The sequence below is a fragment of the Beta vulgaris genome, chromosome 8, assembly GCF_026745355.1.
Source record: "Beta vulgaris subsp. vulgaris cultivar EL10 chromosome 8, EL10.2, whole genome shotgun sequence".
Taxonomy (NCBI): Eukaryota; Viridiplantae; Streptophyta; class Magnoliopsida; order Caryophyllales; family Amaranthaceae; genus Beta; species Beta vulgaris.
Window position 1 is genome coordinate 54,021,014 of NC_079209.1, and position 16,346 is coordinate 54,037,359.

A 16,346-nucleotide genomic window follows, 5' to 3' on the forward strand; every position below is an offset into this window, starting at 1 on the left:
GCGGAAGCAAAAGCCACCACAATGGCGGTTCGCTTGTGCTAGAAATATGGATTGCAGGAGGTCATTTTGAAGTCGAATTGTTAAGTTGTTATTAATCGTCATAAAAAAATGTTTCCAACCTCTATGAACTAAATGTAATTCTACATGAGATTTTTCCTTTTTGTGCTTTCTTTAAGTTTGTTGTGTGGTCCTATGTAAGCGTGATGGGAACTTTGCAACTCATCATCTTGCAAAGCTAGTTCCTTTCGGAAATGAACAAGTTTGGGATAATCACATCCCTTCGAAAATAGCGCCATATGTACAAATGAACAATTTATCATTGGATTAAACTAGCTTGCATTTTTCCCTTAAAAAAAAAAGGTAAGTTAAACAAAAAATTTCCTCTATTACTTAATACTTACAATATTAGTTTTTTAGAGGTTATAGTTAACAAAAGTTGTCTATCAATTGTCACTTATATACTATAAAATTATCATATTTACAGTGATTTATCTAATATAGGTCACCCACGATTATATCAACTCAATTCCTATCTCGTGCAATACAATGATTTAACCCAATTGTAATCATCAGCTAACCATTAGTTGATTCAAGAACCTTTCACATAATTAATAGGTGTTAGCAACAGACGAAAACTAAGCATAAACTCTGGCGATGGCGTACGCCGATAGCCTTGGCCAGGCATTGCATTGCATTGCATGTCATGTTAATGTAACATTAACTTTTGCCTTCACTCTTTCTAGGAGCCAGGCAACATAATCTTAGGTAGATCAAGATCATCACATTGGTCATTTCACTAGATACAACAAAACTCACCATAAATGGCTGACTGACGTAACATTAGCTTCTCATACCAAATTACATTAGTTATCACTTGTCAGCAAATAACTTTCAAGCTTTACTATCTCATAAAACATGACACTGAGCATTTTTGCACCAATCAAACAATCATCTAATCGTTTAAATTCTAAACAAACATTGATCAACTCAATCAAACAATCATCTAATCGTTTGGATTTTCAACATTGATCGACTCAAGGGCCATACTTTACATGACAGATATAACCAAAATTTTGTCAGAAACATTACTTGTCAAGTATCCCAATCTATATTTTCCTCTCCAGCATACAAACGACTAGCGAAGCCATCCTTGTCGAAAATTATGTACAAAAAAATACAAAAACATCCTTGGTGTCAAAGGAATCGACTTGCCAGGATGATCATAACCCACGCACAAAAGTCACATAAAATGCTGGAAGTTTGATATCGAAATTCAGACAAAAAAAAGATTCTACGCTTCTCGATGCATATATAACAGATTCTCTACATGAACAATCCAAACAAAATTGAGAATCTCTGGCAGAAAATCTCGAAGGACAAAGAATCGCAACAAGTTGCTGAATGAAGCTCAGTACCATCTTTCCATCATCGAACCATCAAATAATACTCCATCAGTGAAGAAAATGTATTTGAAGAAATTGATTTTGAATAGCCTCAAATATAGATGGAGGGGTTGACAGATGTAATTACTCTGTATTATCTGTGCACTGCATGTACAGGAGTACTAAAGTAAACAAAAATTACTATAAAATGGGGAAAAGAAAAACCTCTCTTCGGATGCCTAAATTGTTCCAAGGACGAAGACCAAAAAAGAACCAGAATAGCCTAGTAAATTTGCGCATGCTTCCCATGAAGTATATGTAGCATCAAAAAACTCAAAAGTGATCCTGTGTTCCCCAGTAATAACGCTCACGATGCTAACCGCGTCCACTCTATCTCTGCGCGTCTTAGGATTAAACACAACTTTCCTGTGTAGCAGCTCATTCCCTCTGCATCAAAAAGCAAAAGGGCATTTTATCAGATAAGCTAGGACCATAATAGGCTCTAATATGGTTGGATAGAACATTTTTACTGGAAAGTGATTTTCCACAAAATTATAATAAGCTACAATTGATTAAATAAAAAAAAATCTCCAAGGAACAACAGAATTGTAGTTTGGTTTCCCTTTGTTTAGTTTCCCAAGGAAAATGGAATGGAGGCAAGGGAATGGATGGCAAAAAAAACAAAGAGAGAGGTAAGGAGCATATATGAAGGAAAATGAGATCTTTGCTATGAATCCATATTAAGGGGAAGGGCAATTTAGATATTATCTTCATCAGTTAGCTAAGGGAATAAACTAGGTAGTTGTGTTAAGGAAATTACTCTGTATATAGGGATAATTAGAGAGGGAAAGGTATGTTGAAAATTGTGGAGAATGATTAGTGGTTTTAGCTTGGGAGAGTGTCATTCCTCTCGAAAGATTGGTGAGGCTGTAATTGGTGAATAATCACCTAGATTAGCATTAATTCAGTCATATCTCACTGTTTTCTTCTTTGAACCTTGTTCTTCATCCTTTGATCTATCAACTCTATGTCTAATCTCATTGCTTTGGCCACTAAGCTATGCTAATTCATAGCAATCTTCCTCGAAAAAGGGAAAGAATTTTCCATCATTGAAAAACAATGTTCCACCCTAAGGAAACCATTTAGCCTAGTCTGGAAAATATTTTCCTCCCAAACAAACATTCTTCTCCCAACCAAATATTTCTAGGTCTTCCAAAGTTCAAACTATTACAGGAAGGAAAACGTAAACAAAAATAAAATTTGTAATATCACCTTTTGGCGCTTAGGATTTGAACCAGGATTTAGATCAGCTCCTCGCCTTGATGTCCCAACTTCATTATCCTCAGCCTGCAATAAATAAATTTTATATTCATCCACCAGAACAATATCACAATCCTTAACGCATAACAAGTCAGAAAAATTGTAAATACAAGTTAAAAGATATATTTTTATTAGTAGCAATTACAGGTAAGAACTACAAACGCAAGAGAGTGAATGCTCACTGGAGTTGAAGAAGTTGAGCCATCTCCGTGCTCGGAGATTAAAGGCATAATTTGTTCAAGCATTCTTGACAAGAATATTCCTTCCTCGGTGACCATCGGCTCTGCTTCCTGTGCAACCGCGCTGCTAGTCCTTTCTTGCTCTGTAACTGATCCCGTGCCTGTTCCCTGTGAACTCTCTACTTGGATCTCCCCGCCAGGGAAGAGTCCTCTCAGGAGTTGAAGAATACCAGGAGGGACCTCTCCGTCAGAATTCTGATCATTCTGGATTCCTCCTGCCGACAAGATGTTGATATCAATGGTACGAGAAGAAACTGACTCCCTTTGTCCAGCGGTCGAAGCTGGAGCCCCTCCTGCTCAAACAAACAAACACGCACCACGTCTGAATTAAATTTCTAGCATCCTGAAAGTGATGCAGAAGGCACACATGTAAACCTAAATGGACACCCCATAAAAAAGATAATTACCACAACCAGTTAAAACTGCTCAGAACCATCTCAACTCTCAATGGAAACCAAAAAAAGAAAACCATATTATCAGTTAAGCTGGGAACATAATTGCATGACTTCAAAACGAAATAGACTAACAAACAAAAGCTAGATTTGTCCATGAAAAAAGGGACAAATAAAAGAGATCTCAAATGTAAAGATGAATCACTTCAAGGTGGTGGTCTAAGTTTATGGTCAAAAATAGCCTGTTGAACCACCAAATATTCTCAAGCAAGTGAACCTTTACTTAAACTCTGAAAATGCAGATGATCGCCGATGCAATAGTCACTGAGCACAAACGAGGCACATTTAGAAATAGGAGAGTAGCTTAAAAAGAGAGAAAAAGATGTCCCTTCATGAGCTATCCATGGTTAAACAAGGGGGTACCCAAGGCTCCAACAACATGGAGTCATGGGCACCTGTGACATTGTAAAAAAAAAAAAAATGGACACCTGTTGAAGGGTTGATAGAAGTATGACCAAAGATGATATTTTTCCTGCCACTATAGTGTACAAGATAGACTTAGGTCCCCCTTTTAGAAAGTTGAACCACACTCGACTTTTGTAGTCAAAGCATGTCAACTTTGACCATATCTACTGTCCCATATACTAATATAATGAAGTAATGAACACCATAATGAACTATAAAAAACAATCTTATAAATTTTGACTTTAATTATCTAGTAATTTCTTCATCTATAACTGAAATTATATTTTAACAAATTAATTGTCAAAGTTTAAAAGTTTTGACCATCATGTTCAAATGTGACCTATGATAAATAGAATACATGTACTTCAAATTCTCCATCAGAGAGCAATATTGAAACACTACAAGCTTTGCCCCTCATCAAGTTCTACTGTTCCTCTGTCCTTTCACGCCACTTATGTAAAGCATAGCACAAAGTATCTCTAGGCAAAAGAGGTAGTATTTCAAATTCTCCACGCCCATATTAGATCTTACTACAAACGATCATCGAACATCTCCCACCTTTCTTCACTCAAGTAATCAAGACTCTACAAGCTCCATTTTACATCAATCAATAGTGGACTAACTCTGAATATCGCAGTAAAAGCAAAACGTGTAGGTGGATCAACTCATCAAGTTCCCATTAAAATAGGATCCACACAAGGAAAAGCGCTTGCCATTCGTTGGTTATAAGGGGCGGCCCCAATTCCAAAGCGTCTGGGTCGAAATACACTAGGTAAATTTTTGCAACACATTCAATTCTGCCTTAGTTTGTAGCCTCTTCAGTCTTCATGGTACTGATATTCTTGACAATGATAACATCCTATAACTGTCCAGCCATGTCTTACATTAGTAAATTCAACCTATAAGCCCTGCTCGCAAGTTTAACATAAACTCAAGCATACCCACTCGGTGACTCCCCAAAATGTATGAAAAAATCGTAACAATATGACAACGTCCTGCCGTGTGGGTAATGTTGCTAGCAGTGTGTATAATTTTCAAACTAGAAAAATCGTGATGTTGCTATCAGTGTGTGACTCGAGTATTAAAAAGAAAATCAAGAGCTTGTCTAATTACCATTTCCAGCAAGACCTTCAGTATTTTGCTGCAAACCTGCAGATTCAGAACTGCCATGCGGCTGAGTTTGGACACCACTAGAGTGATGTTCATCTGACACTTGATTTCCAGTTCTACTGCTCAGATTTCCAGAGGGTATGCCTGAATATCTTCCAAGAACAGGATATAATATCCCTAATGCTCCACTAGAAGAGTCTTGTGGTGAGCGATTTAGGTCAGGAACTGCAGCCATCATTGTCCTGAAAGGTAGAATACGAACAGCCGACCCAGTATTTGAAGATGGAGCAGCAGAAGTCTCAGTAGAAGATTGGTTAATTGGTGCCTCTCCACTGACATTAGTTGTAGAATTCCTTTGGCCTGAAGATTGCCTAGATCCAGAAGGTTCAGTTTGTTGAGTTGACGAGCCAACTGGAAATGTAAAACAATTAGTTGAAGCAATAAAAAAATGTACGCATCATAAGATAATAAACAAAAGTGGCAAACCTCTTCGTATTTGTATATCTATACGCCTAGGAACAAAACCAGAACCAATACCACTCATCGAACCAGAGCTAGACTGTAAAGATCCCGAAAGCGGGGTACCAAAACTTGCTCCAGGCTGGAATGGCAAAGGCTGCAAAAAGTTCTTCGGTCAGCAAAATGTTAAGATGAATGGGCACATCTGTAAGTGATGCAAGAAGTACCTGAACCATAAGTGGATTAGGCCCAGATGAAGAAATAAAAACTGCAGGGCCAGCATTGACTACAGCTTCTGACTGTGAACAAGTATATAAGATAGTGAACATTCAATGAATGATGGTATGATACAAACTAAAATGTAAAATCTGCAGAAGATAAAATTAAAGGTCATAACCCACAGGTGATCTGCCAAGTCTCAATGTTGTGACGGTACGACCCAGCTCAAGAAAATATGCACCTAGATTTTGTAGAAGAATCCCATTTCTCAATGCGCCAGATTGAGCAGTTACCCTCGCTGCTGGCTCTGTCATATTCTCTTGATTCTCAAGCTGCCTTCCTAGTTGCTGCAACCGAAGTTAAAATTTGCATACTAACTAAGCAACCATCATCCACCAAAATTGACATAATACAAGCCCTCATAAAATTCTCAGTACTAAAAGAGATGTGTCCAACATGATTCAAACATCACTAACTTTAAGCAACTGTGAAAATCACTCAGGATGGTCACAGACCCACTTCACTTTGCTAAACATAAAGATATTTATTAAAGCAATTCTTAAAAAGTACATACAAGCAAACATTCTTCCACTTGTTGATGGAGCATCTGCCTTGTAGCTGACAACAATTCTGCTAGTGAGGCTGGCGAAGGAAGCCCTTCCTGCGTACTCTCAGACTGTGCCAAGGAACTAGGTCCACCTTCATTCCCATGCAGAGAAGCCTCGTTGTCAGTTTCACTAGTCCTTCCTGTTTGGATAATTTAGAATAGATATTTAATGAGCTAGCACAGGAATAAAAGAATCAGATCAATTAAACGATGCCACACTAAAATGGAAACCAACCATTGTCCCTAAATTCCTGTCTCATATGACTTAAGTATTGGGATAAGGTCGCAAGGGCATCAGGGATTACCTGCAATACCCGAAAACAAAGTGAATTAATAAAAAATAGAATCCCCAGTATATAGGGGAATCAGATGTATGTTAGAACACAGCAATAGGACCCAGTGTGGATCACACTTCTGGCAAGGCCTGCAGCGCCCTAAACAAATGCAGTATTAACTCTGGCCAAATGTATGCCGCAGTTGACAGGAATATTTAGCACAAGTACCGGTGCCTGTAGGGACCCAAATGAAAGTCCAGCAGGAATCCCAAAAGCGTTATGCAGCCTAGATCTATCATTGGAGTTTCTCATCCCAGATTGTTCAGGTGGTGTGTGGGTTGTATCTGCAGTACCATCTAAAATAGGAGCCTCTCCAGGTCTATCATCAACAGGGTCCTGCATGAAGAAAGCCTCAACTGATGAAACAAGGAGAATGCACGTATGGATAGCACAGAAGAAGTACACTAGGAGAAACAAACATGATATATGTGGAACCGGGTTTTCTCCTCTGATTATTTAGAAACAGATTCCTAGCTCTTTTTCTCAACCTGGCTTGACTATTCATATTTCTACCATGTATTGATGTTCTACTCCTTCCATACCTGTTGATGTGCTACTTAAGGCTTGTACACAGTTCTTAAGGTGAGTGAAACAGTAAAGAGAAAACATGATGGGGGTGTGGGGTCAAAGAAAAGTAACGAGAAAAAAGCTTACCACAGAGGTTAGAATATAGAAAGGGATGGCTCAAAAAGGAAAATTATTAAATAAAGAGGGGTGGAGAGAGTACATTCTTAGAGGGCTCTGGATTTTAAAATGAGCAAATCAGAAATTCAGAATTACCCTAGTACCAGTTCCTTCATTGCCATTTCCATGATTTGTAATGCCAATAGAACCAAGAACAGCAGATATGATCTGCATGGAAACAAGAATGAATTCCAACAAAAGGCAGAAAAGAGTCAGTTGCATAAATTAGGAAAGTGTATACAAGTCTCAAATAGAGCTAAGCCTTACCCGATTAACATCTGGAAGTACTCTGTCCCCTTGTCCAGGCATATTGAAAGTTTCAACAACAATACCCGGAGCAACTTGATAAAATTGACCGCGACTACCACTAGAAGACCGATCAACACCTACAACAATTTTTTTCAAGAAAGTCTTAGAGCCTCTTAGTGAAGAATAAGTTATATTTCTATTAGGTATTCTCATGCATCAGTTATAGAAATAATAATAGCTGAAAAAAGGCAACTTATTCAGCAATAGTGATGATGATAACAATAACAACAATAACGACAGAGAAATAAGATAATAGTAATGATAACAATAACACTTAAACAGCAACTCCTTTTTGTTATTGATGTTTGGAAAAATAAAGGCTGTGTACATCAAAATCTCCCCCCTTCTATATATGGCATCGGGATAATGTTGAACCGAGGCCATCAATACTTGTTGGTCCTGTTGGCGCATCGCAATTCAGTTTCACATTGTCCCTCCCGAAACAAAAAGATAAACAAAACAATAAAAACATGCATGATTGAACGGTTGAACCATAAGAAAACTACAAATCCTCAAGTATGCTTCAATTGGGCAGAAAAGGTTGAGCATCATTCGAGTTATTAAACATAATTTCCTTGTGTTCAATTCTTAGGTTCAGGAGCATGTGGTTTAGATTTCAATTGCATCTCTCGAGTATCTATACAAGTACATGAGAGCACAAAATTAGGTTAAAAGGATATGTGTTATGATTTCTAACATTAATTAGATAAGTGTATCTGCATAGTAGTAATATTGATTAAAGTCCAAAGCTGCTCACTGCAGACTTCAATGGTACGATATTTATTGGTCATTGGTGCTTGACATAGTTGACAAACATAGATACAAGTGGAGACCACAACAAACCTGCAGTCCTGCCAATAAGGTAAACAAGATACAGATAATTTTCCTTTTCTCTAACTTCTCTTGTGAGGAACCAGCCAAAGGAAAACTAATTTGCGATTGTATTCCCCTTGGAAAATAGTATTTCAAGAAAATACATTTTCCATTGAAAATGTTTTCCGTGATTCTGTCCAACCAAACAAGCATATATATCTCTCTTTAACCAAAATGAGAGCAAGAAGCCAAAATCAATTAGAGTTCAATATGGATACCTGGATCGGCAGGCAAGCTCCCAGATGATGATGCATTTGGTTCTCGAACTACCAGATGCAGAGTATGACCATCTTCCACGTCTAGCTTATGTTAAGTGAACTTAATTACGACAAACATTAGTGGAAAGAAAACATATGAATGCAGAAAGCACTAATATACATATTTGGCAATCGCAAAAAGCTCAGCCACTACTTAATTAGATGTCAGAAGTTCAGAAATAGAATGAACCCACTTTCAACTCACGCTAGCATTCTCATGTCGCTGCTTAATTTCGCAAAGAGCACAAAAACCCTTACAAGGAGGTTTCATATGGTGATGCAGCTGCCATTTAATACCCTTGCTACACCACAAATAGCAATCAAATTGGCAGAAATAAGAAGTATCACAGGATACAAAAATGCAGAGTAATAATGCTGACAAGTTGCATCCATTACACTCTTATTGCACGTCATATCTTATTCTAATGGGGCCAGAATAGCCATGCTGATAAAACCAACTAACCACAAAACTATTACCATACATCACAGCTTTGCACATTAACCAAAGGTTCTCCTTAGACGTGAAATGAAGGCCTATGCGGGTATTCCTGGAAGAGATGCATGGGTACATGCAAAGACAATCTGTTACCTTGATCTGATAATTTGAATACATCTCAAAAGGACATAGCCTTTCTCAAACTATTTCCTAAAAGTTGAAACCAGGACTCCATCACGTTCAACCTCCTCTCCATAGTAAGATATACAGTAACAAAGAGCATCAAAACCAAGAAGCACATACTATTGCCTTAAGTTCATGTATGGCTGTGCTCAAATCACATTCACCTTTCTATTTCACATATAGAGAGGAGCAATTAGATATCCAATAAAGGAGAAGAACACCATCTGACTTAGCCAGATGAAAAACATAAATTCTTATCTCGAAAGACACGTTTCATAAGAAACTAGTCAGAAGATAAGGTAAACCTTTAGTCTGGGACTGGGTACTAAATAATGAAAAGTACACATGATCCTAGTGTAGAACTCCTCGAAGAATGAAAATTGTAAACTACCCTGGCTCAACAAAAGCAAGTCAAAAGTTTGATCATGTCCCCCCTTATACCACTCAACCACATGAGTAATCATGAACTCAAATCAAATCAAATCAAATCACGTACATAATTGCTAGTGTACATAATTGCTAAACCAAATCAAACCCACATATCAAGATTGATGTACACGGTAGCAATATTAATAGTCCCGATGCTAGAAGCCTGCAAGACAACTCATAGATCCTAGCATTTGACAAAATTGTCGGCCCCTATAGCAATCCATGTAAAAACAAACTGTAAGTACACAACGGTTTATTTCCCTTGCATTACCCTCCCCTTTTAAAAGCATTCTCTCTACAAGACTACTTAGGAATATTGACTATAGCGTCAAAAGAGTAACCATATATTATATATACTTGGATTGGGACCGCATAAGAACTCAAAAACACACAACATCAAGCTGTAACACAATAAAATCAAAGCCTAATTAATAATTTGTCCAGGATAATACAACGAATAAGGTTGAGCAAGCCTAAAATAATTCATATCTTAGAAACAGATGACCACCAAAAAAAATAGAAGTTCGGATAAAATCATACAGTTGTCATAGAAAAATAAAGGATACGGTATGCAGACAACAGCTGATCATCTTTGAGAACCTTTCCTCGACATATCAGACGTTGATGCTCTGTTACAATACCAGTCACAGATGCAATACGTTCTTTCAGGGCAGGTACAGGCATCTGTAGCACATATGTTCAGACATAAAAGATCATACTTTCCTTGAAGACGAATACACAATTTAATAACTAAGTAAAGGAGCAATGGAAAATTTGATTACCTGTTTATCCACCTGCAAGGTATATGTTTGGGAATCCATTGTTTTTATTTTGATCTCTATACTGGTGGCAGAATTTCCAGCTTCATCAAGCCCTAACACCTCATTAGCGCTATGTGCCATCCTCAACAAACCACAACAAACTGACAAACAGATGTAAAATAAAATGAGAAGAAGTTCCTCTGATTCCACTCTATCACTATGAAACGAATTCAAAACCTAGATGCTACAGTTATAACGCACACATTAATGCACACAAAGAAATACATTAATCAAAGTGCACAATTGCACACAAACACGCACCACATACATTAAAGTTATAACCCATATTACGAAGTTCTTACACAGTTCCAGTGTAACTCCATTGAGATCATTACTAAACATATTCGTTACACCACTGTAAGTTACGACATTTCTATTTTATAAAGATAAAACTAGTACAAGAACAGCAGGTTCACTTCTGAAAATCTTTGGCAGGAACATAGTTTGAGTATATAGTATTGCCCGGTTGATCCCTAAGGACAACGCTCCTGTTACATTGACACCACTTCCCGGAGTAGCATAACTGCAACGCGGGGAGTTTATACTAGTAACAACAACATTAGGTAACCTGATAGTTTTTTAACAAATCCAGCAGAGATGTGATGAGAAAACTGTTGCCAAACCACAGCCACTTATCAACTTCCTCCCACCTAGACACAACCGGTAAAGTGGTACTGGCAATCAATATATGGATGACTCATGCTTTGTACCAAGTTGAATGATCTGGACTCATGCTTTGTACCAAGTTGAATGATCTGGACTCCTGAATCTGATACACACTATTGACTATACAATATACTCAGCCACAGTCACCCCCCCCCCTCTCTCTCTCTCTCTCCAATCTCCATAGACTGCATCCTGGAACATGCTTCAGGATCTTGGTACTCCTTTATTCCAGTCTTGTGTGATACTCAAGCAAGATAACTCAAAGTAGCCTGCCCATCCAGAAATTTGGAATTTGCCCATCGTCATTAATTTGGAATCTTAAAGGGTAATGATGGTTGGGAAAATTGGACTTGGCCAAAAGTGCAAAAAATATGTTAGATTTGTCACCAAAGCACTAACTGCATGAGCATTCGATCAAAGCACTTTTGATCTTTAACATATAACGGAACTTAGCTAAATCAAAGTACTAATGGAGGACAAACGACTTCAGTAATCAGAAAACGAGGCACAGTAGCTCATTAAAAAGTTAATCCAGCAATCCAAACATACAGCTAGCAAGAACCACGATTTCAAGATATAAAACTTAATCCTCCCCCACATTGGCCACATACCATAACAAGCTAGTGCATAAAGAAGTTTCTCCACAAAACAAGCTACCGGTGTAGCATAGTACCTCTGCCTGTTCCAAGAAAGGCAGATACCAAGTTCCAGGAAACACTGACCCTCAGTCCCTCACCAGTCACCACTGTACTCCCTATTCATATCTAACCATGTGGTAGAAATATAGAATACAACAATTAAAAACTAGAATTACAGTCATTGGCTCCTGCAGCAAAAGTAACATAGGCAACCAAAGCAACATTTTTACGAAATTCTTAGGCAAAATTATTATTGAATAACTTTGTTCCCATAAGTAGCTCCTATTTGGGAATTTTCTGCTCTCTTGAAGATCAAAACTGAAGAAAATCGAACCCTTTGATAGTAAGCAATCACATCTTGAAACACATACTGAAACATCCAACCCCCTCAAGTTTGAATCAAAAGAAGCATTAACATGTATATAATCATCAATTTTAGGCCAGCACATAATAAGCATTTAAACGATATATGTATGGCCTGGAGAGGTCAAAACGTACACAACCTCATAATTACCACTAAGTATCAAGACAAGATTAGGAATTTTGATTAACAGATTTACACTTGTGAGTCAAATCATATCAAAGAATTAATTCTAGCCCACAACCCTGATTTTGCCCACACTTAACCAACACCAATCACATCAAATCCACACTAATGACTCAACACTTCTTTTTCATATTTTATCAAGTGATACACTAATAGCATATAGCATAAAACTAAAACCACACTTAACGACTTCTCTATGGGAAGCCGAAGCGGTGTTTAAACAACACATTACAAAATATCAAACAGATATAGGAATGAATAAGCTTGCTACCATACGTAGCACCTATTTCAAGTCTACTTTTCTCTTAAAATGTATAACCTACAGGAAATGAGTTAAGACAGATTGAATCACATAATAACACATCCAACCTCAAAGCCCTCCCTCCATGTAAGTTGAAACTGAAGGAAGTCCTAGCAAGCACTAGAAATGCCACACACGTAACGAAAACTGGGAAAAGGCATACTCTCAAGTCACTAAAAAGATTAACTCCAGCATAATTCTAACAAAACCATCTCACTTCTAGATATGATCAATTATAAATCAGCAAAAGAACAAACCTTTAATTTGCTAAAATGAACATCAAACTCCAAACCAAATCTTATCAAAGAATCAACTCCCATCACATAACTTCAACATCCCTAATTCTGCTCCCAACCCTCATACCACTCCAAATCAAACACAACTAGAAAAATCCCTCAAAATCACACTTAGCAGAAAAACAGAAACACACACACAAACAATTTCAGCAATTCAATGCAAGGAGCAAACATTTAAGTGGTTTTTTTCCATTTCCACTCATTATATACACCCACTACACAAACACCCAAAATCAACCATTCTAATCAAGTTTAGAGCTTTCAGAATCATCCCAAAAAAATAATTAAACCCATAAGAAATCATGACATTTACTCCATCATAACATACAATTCTACAGATTTTAGCCTTGATAACTTATCATCATCATCACCAACATCAAAAATACAAAATCCAAACTTTATCCAATAAATAGAGAAAAAAAAAAAAAAAAAAAAAGAGGGTACAAAAACAAACCTGGTAAATCAGATTATACAGTAGAAAAGAGCTAAAAAAAAACTTTAAAAAACAAAAAAAAATGCAATTTTTTTGGTATTTGTTGTGTGTTTCTCTCTCCTAAGCGTCTTTCAAGTTTCTGCAGCGGATTCCCTTCACAGGAGGAACGCTTATCTGGCGTAAGCGTGGCAAAGAGAAGGAAGATGAAGGGAAGAAGGAAATAAAAACCCCTGAATCTATTTCTGATCAAATGTGCACCGTTGATCTAAAATCAAGCGGTGGGTATGCTTGTAATCATGTGAGTCTGTCACACTGTATAATTTTCTCCCAGTGTTTTTTTTTTCATTTTATCATTTTAAGTGGTACTATGATTTATTTTCCCTTTGCTCCCACTTTGGCCCGCTTGAATTGGCGCCGTTCCAAAGACTAGAGAAGGTAGAAGGTTATATTTGAAGAACAATCCAATAATTTGGAACTTAGGCTATGTTCAGTTTATCTTATTTTTGCTTATTTCAGATCTAATCAGATCAGATCAGATCAGATCAGATCAGATCTATCAGTTTTAAAAACTCATTTTTACTATTAAATTTCTTTCATTACATATTAGTAAAAATTATAATAATTGAATATTAATAAAGTATTCATTGAGACGAATCAAACAAGACCCCACATGACTATATTTTTTCTTATATATTGAGAGAAATCTAAAAGATAAGATCTTGTAATCAGATCAGTTCAGAAAAAATAAGTTCAGATCAGATCAGATCAGAAAAAATAAGTTTAGATCAGATCAGATAAGTTCAGATCAGAAAATTTCAGGTGAACTAAACATAGCCTTAGAAGTATGATTAAAGTTCTTTTGAATTGAAATTAGATTCCAATGTATATAATGCGTGATTTAAATTTTATTAACATGTATGATAGTTATAGTATATTATTGTTAACTTTTCAAACAGTCTAGAGAATGAAGAGTATGTTCAAATCAAGTCCGTGGATTAGTGTATTTGTGATAGACCAGCAGAAGGATCAGGTCAGAGGTCACGCTCTTGTACGTGAATAGTAAAAGTTCAAATGTTGCGACATCTTTGTTGGTACGATACAGTTAATAGAGATTATGTTTCCTAAAATTACATGGTATTATTGCGATAAATATTCTAGAGTTGTTAGGATATTATTTCATGGTATGTATTTTTAGTTTGATTAGAAAAATATTATGATAAGATATATGAGATGTACTTTCCTAATTATCTAGTTGAGGTAGGTTTTTAAGAGCTTTATTAGAGGGGAAGCATTGAAGGAAGAATTGCTTAGAAGAAACCATAAAAAGAAGATGTTGTCTCTTTTGTAGTATTGTGATTAGTGTCATGTATTAAAAGTCTTCCTGATATAATGGTAGTCGTGCAGCATATGATGTTGGTTGTCAAGAGTGTTGCAAGATGCTTTGTTGGGTTATGTATAGGGATTCAGCTCAAGGGGGAGTGTCTACTCCAAAAGTATACGGTTCGTGACTTCTCCATAAAGTGTCAAGTAATTTGTGCAAGTTCATAAAGTAGTCGTGTCATGGTCTATTAAAGCAGTTTGTAGTTATATCCTTTACAGTGTTTACTCATATTAATGTAACTATTTTTTGTTATTGATAGTATGGTAATTGTAGTTTATTACCCTCATTGAGAATGCGATTTTTCATGTAAATCATATTGTGTTCATTTGTCTTTATGTTTGTAATGCTTCTGCTCGTAATGTTAGTAGTTTCGGGCCTATTAATCCCTGCTGACAAGTATTTAAGGTATTTTAGGTGAACATCAAACATCGTAAAATGGCTTATCTTAAAGTATAATATATATTATTTGCATGAATTGAAGGGAACTAAACTTATGAGACTGAATTGACTAAACTTTATTGAACTGAAAAATAAGTTAAAAAAAACAGGGCCTAATTTGTATTTGAGTCATACGACATAGTCAATTACACTCACAAAAAGCCCTTGCGTGTTGTTGCATTTTTTATGTTTAAACTCCAAAACTTGGAGGTGACAAAGTGTATTTTACTACTCCCTCTCTCTCTCTAAAAATCGCCCCCCAACACCAAACCCTAGAAAGATTTAACACTTACCCGTTGCGCCGCAGGCTCCCTGGTGGCTGCAGGGTCGACGACGAGTCTGCGTCGTGTCCTCTCATTCTACCTTAGTGTCGTTTCGTCCCCTGATCTCTGTTCTCCCACCGTTGTGTCACCTCTTCCCCTCCGCAGCCGTTGTGTCAACCCACCCCCCTTCCCCGTAATCGCGTCAACCTCTCTCCTTCCTCACAGTTGGTAGGCACTTTCCCCCTCCCATGTTGCATCGTCCCCCTCCTCCCTTCCCTGCAATCGCGTCCCCTATTCCCCTCCCTCGTCGTTGTGTCAATCCCTCCCCCTTCCCAGCAGTCGTGTCAATCCCTCCCTCTTCCCCATAATCGAGTAACTCTGATTCCTGAATTCACGTCGGCCCCTTCCCTATAGTCGATTCCTCGAGATTGGTGTTTATATTTTCCTTCATGCTTCTTTTCCACTATCTGTTGAGTTTTCTAGGTTTAGGTTTCCCTCTCCGTTTCCCTATTACTGGTTATTGCAGTTAGGTCATAGGTTTCCCTTCCTTGTTTCCTCGATTCTAATTAATGTGGTTAAGTTTTAGTGTTCCCTTCACCGTTCCCTTCACGTGACGACCTTTGGAAGCATCACACCCAAAAAATGCATCTTGTGGGAGGCCCTCCAATTTAATTTGGAGCAAGTTATGATCTTCATTCCTCCATGCATTTTAAGTTTCAGTCTAGCAAGCCTAAACTTTGGTTACCCTTGCAAAAGGGTCAGAAGTCACCATAGGGAGGTGACTTGTTGGTTAATTCCATCAGTATAATCCCAGTAAGGTGTTAAGTTTCAAGGACTTTAGAATTTTGTGGCTAATAGACATT

The 16,346-nt window shown here is 37.3% G+C and overlaps 1 protein-coding gene across 1 annotated transcript; it reads right to left on the reverse strand.

Moving 5' to 3' along the window:
- Nucleotides 1-1,455: 1,455 nt before the first annotated feature.
- On the reverse strand, nt 1,456-13,782 carry LOC104901844 (hypothetical protein). Its single transcript, XM_010689471.4, has 16 exons — nt 13,423-13,782; nt 10,482-10,621; nt 10,266-10,383; nt 8,613-8,693; nt 7,480-7,598; nt 7,309-7,380; nt 6,697-6,864; nt 6,429-6,498; nt 6,161-6,333; nt 5,769-5,933; nt 5,595-5,666; nt 5,395-5,524; nt 4,912-5,319; nt 2,885-3,234; nt 2,655-2,729; nt 1,456-1,829 (listed from the first exon to the last, which is right to left on the reverse strand). The coding sequence occupies exons 2-16, from the start codon at nt 10,599-10,601 to the stop codon at nt 1,821-1,823; spliced, it is 2,130 nt and encodes a 709-aa protein (XP_010687773.2). The 5' UTR covers nt 10,602-10,621; nt 13,423-13,782; the 3' UTR covers nt 1,456-1,820.
- Nucleotides 13,783-16,346: the final 2,564 nt, after the last annotated feature.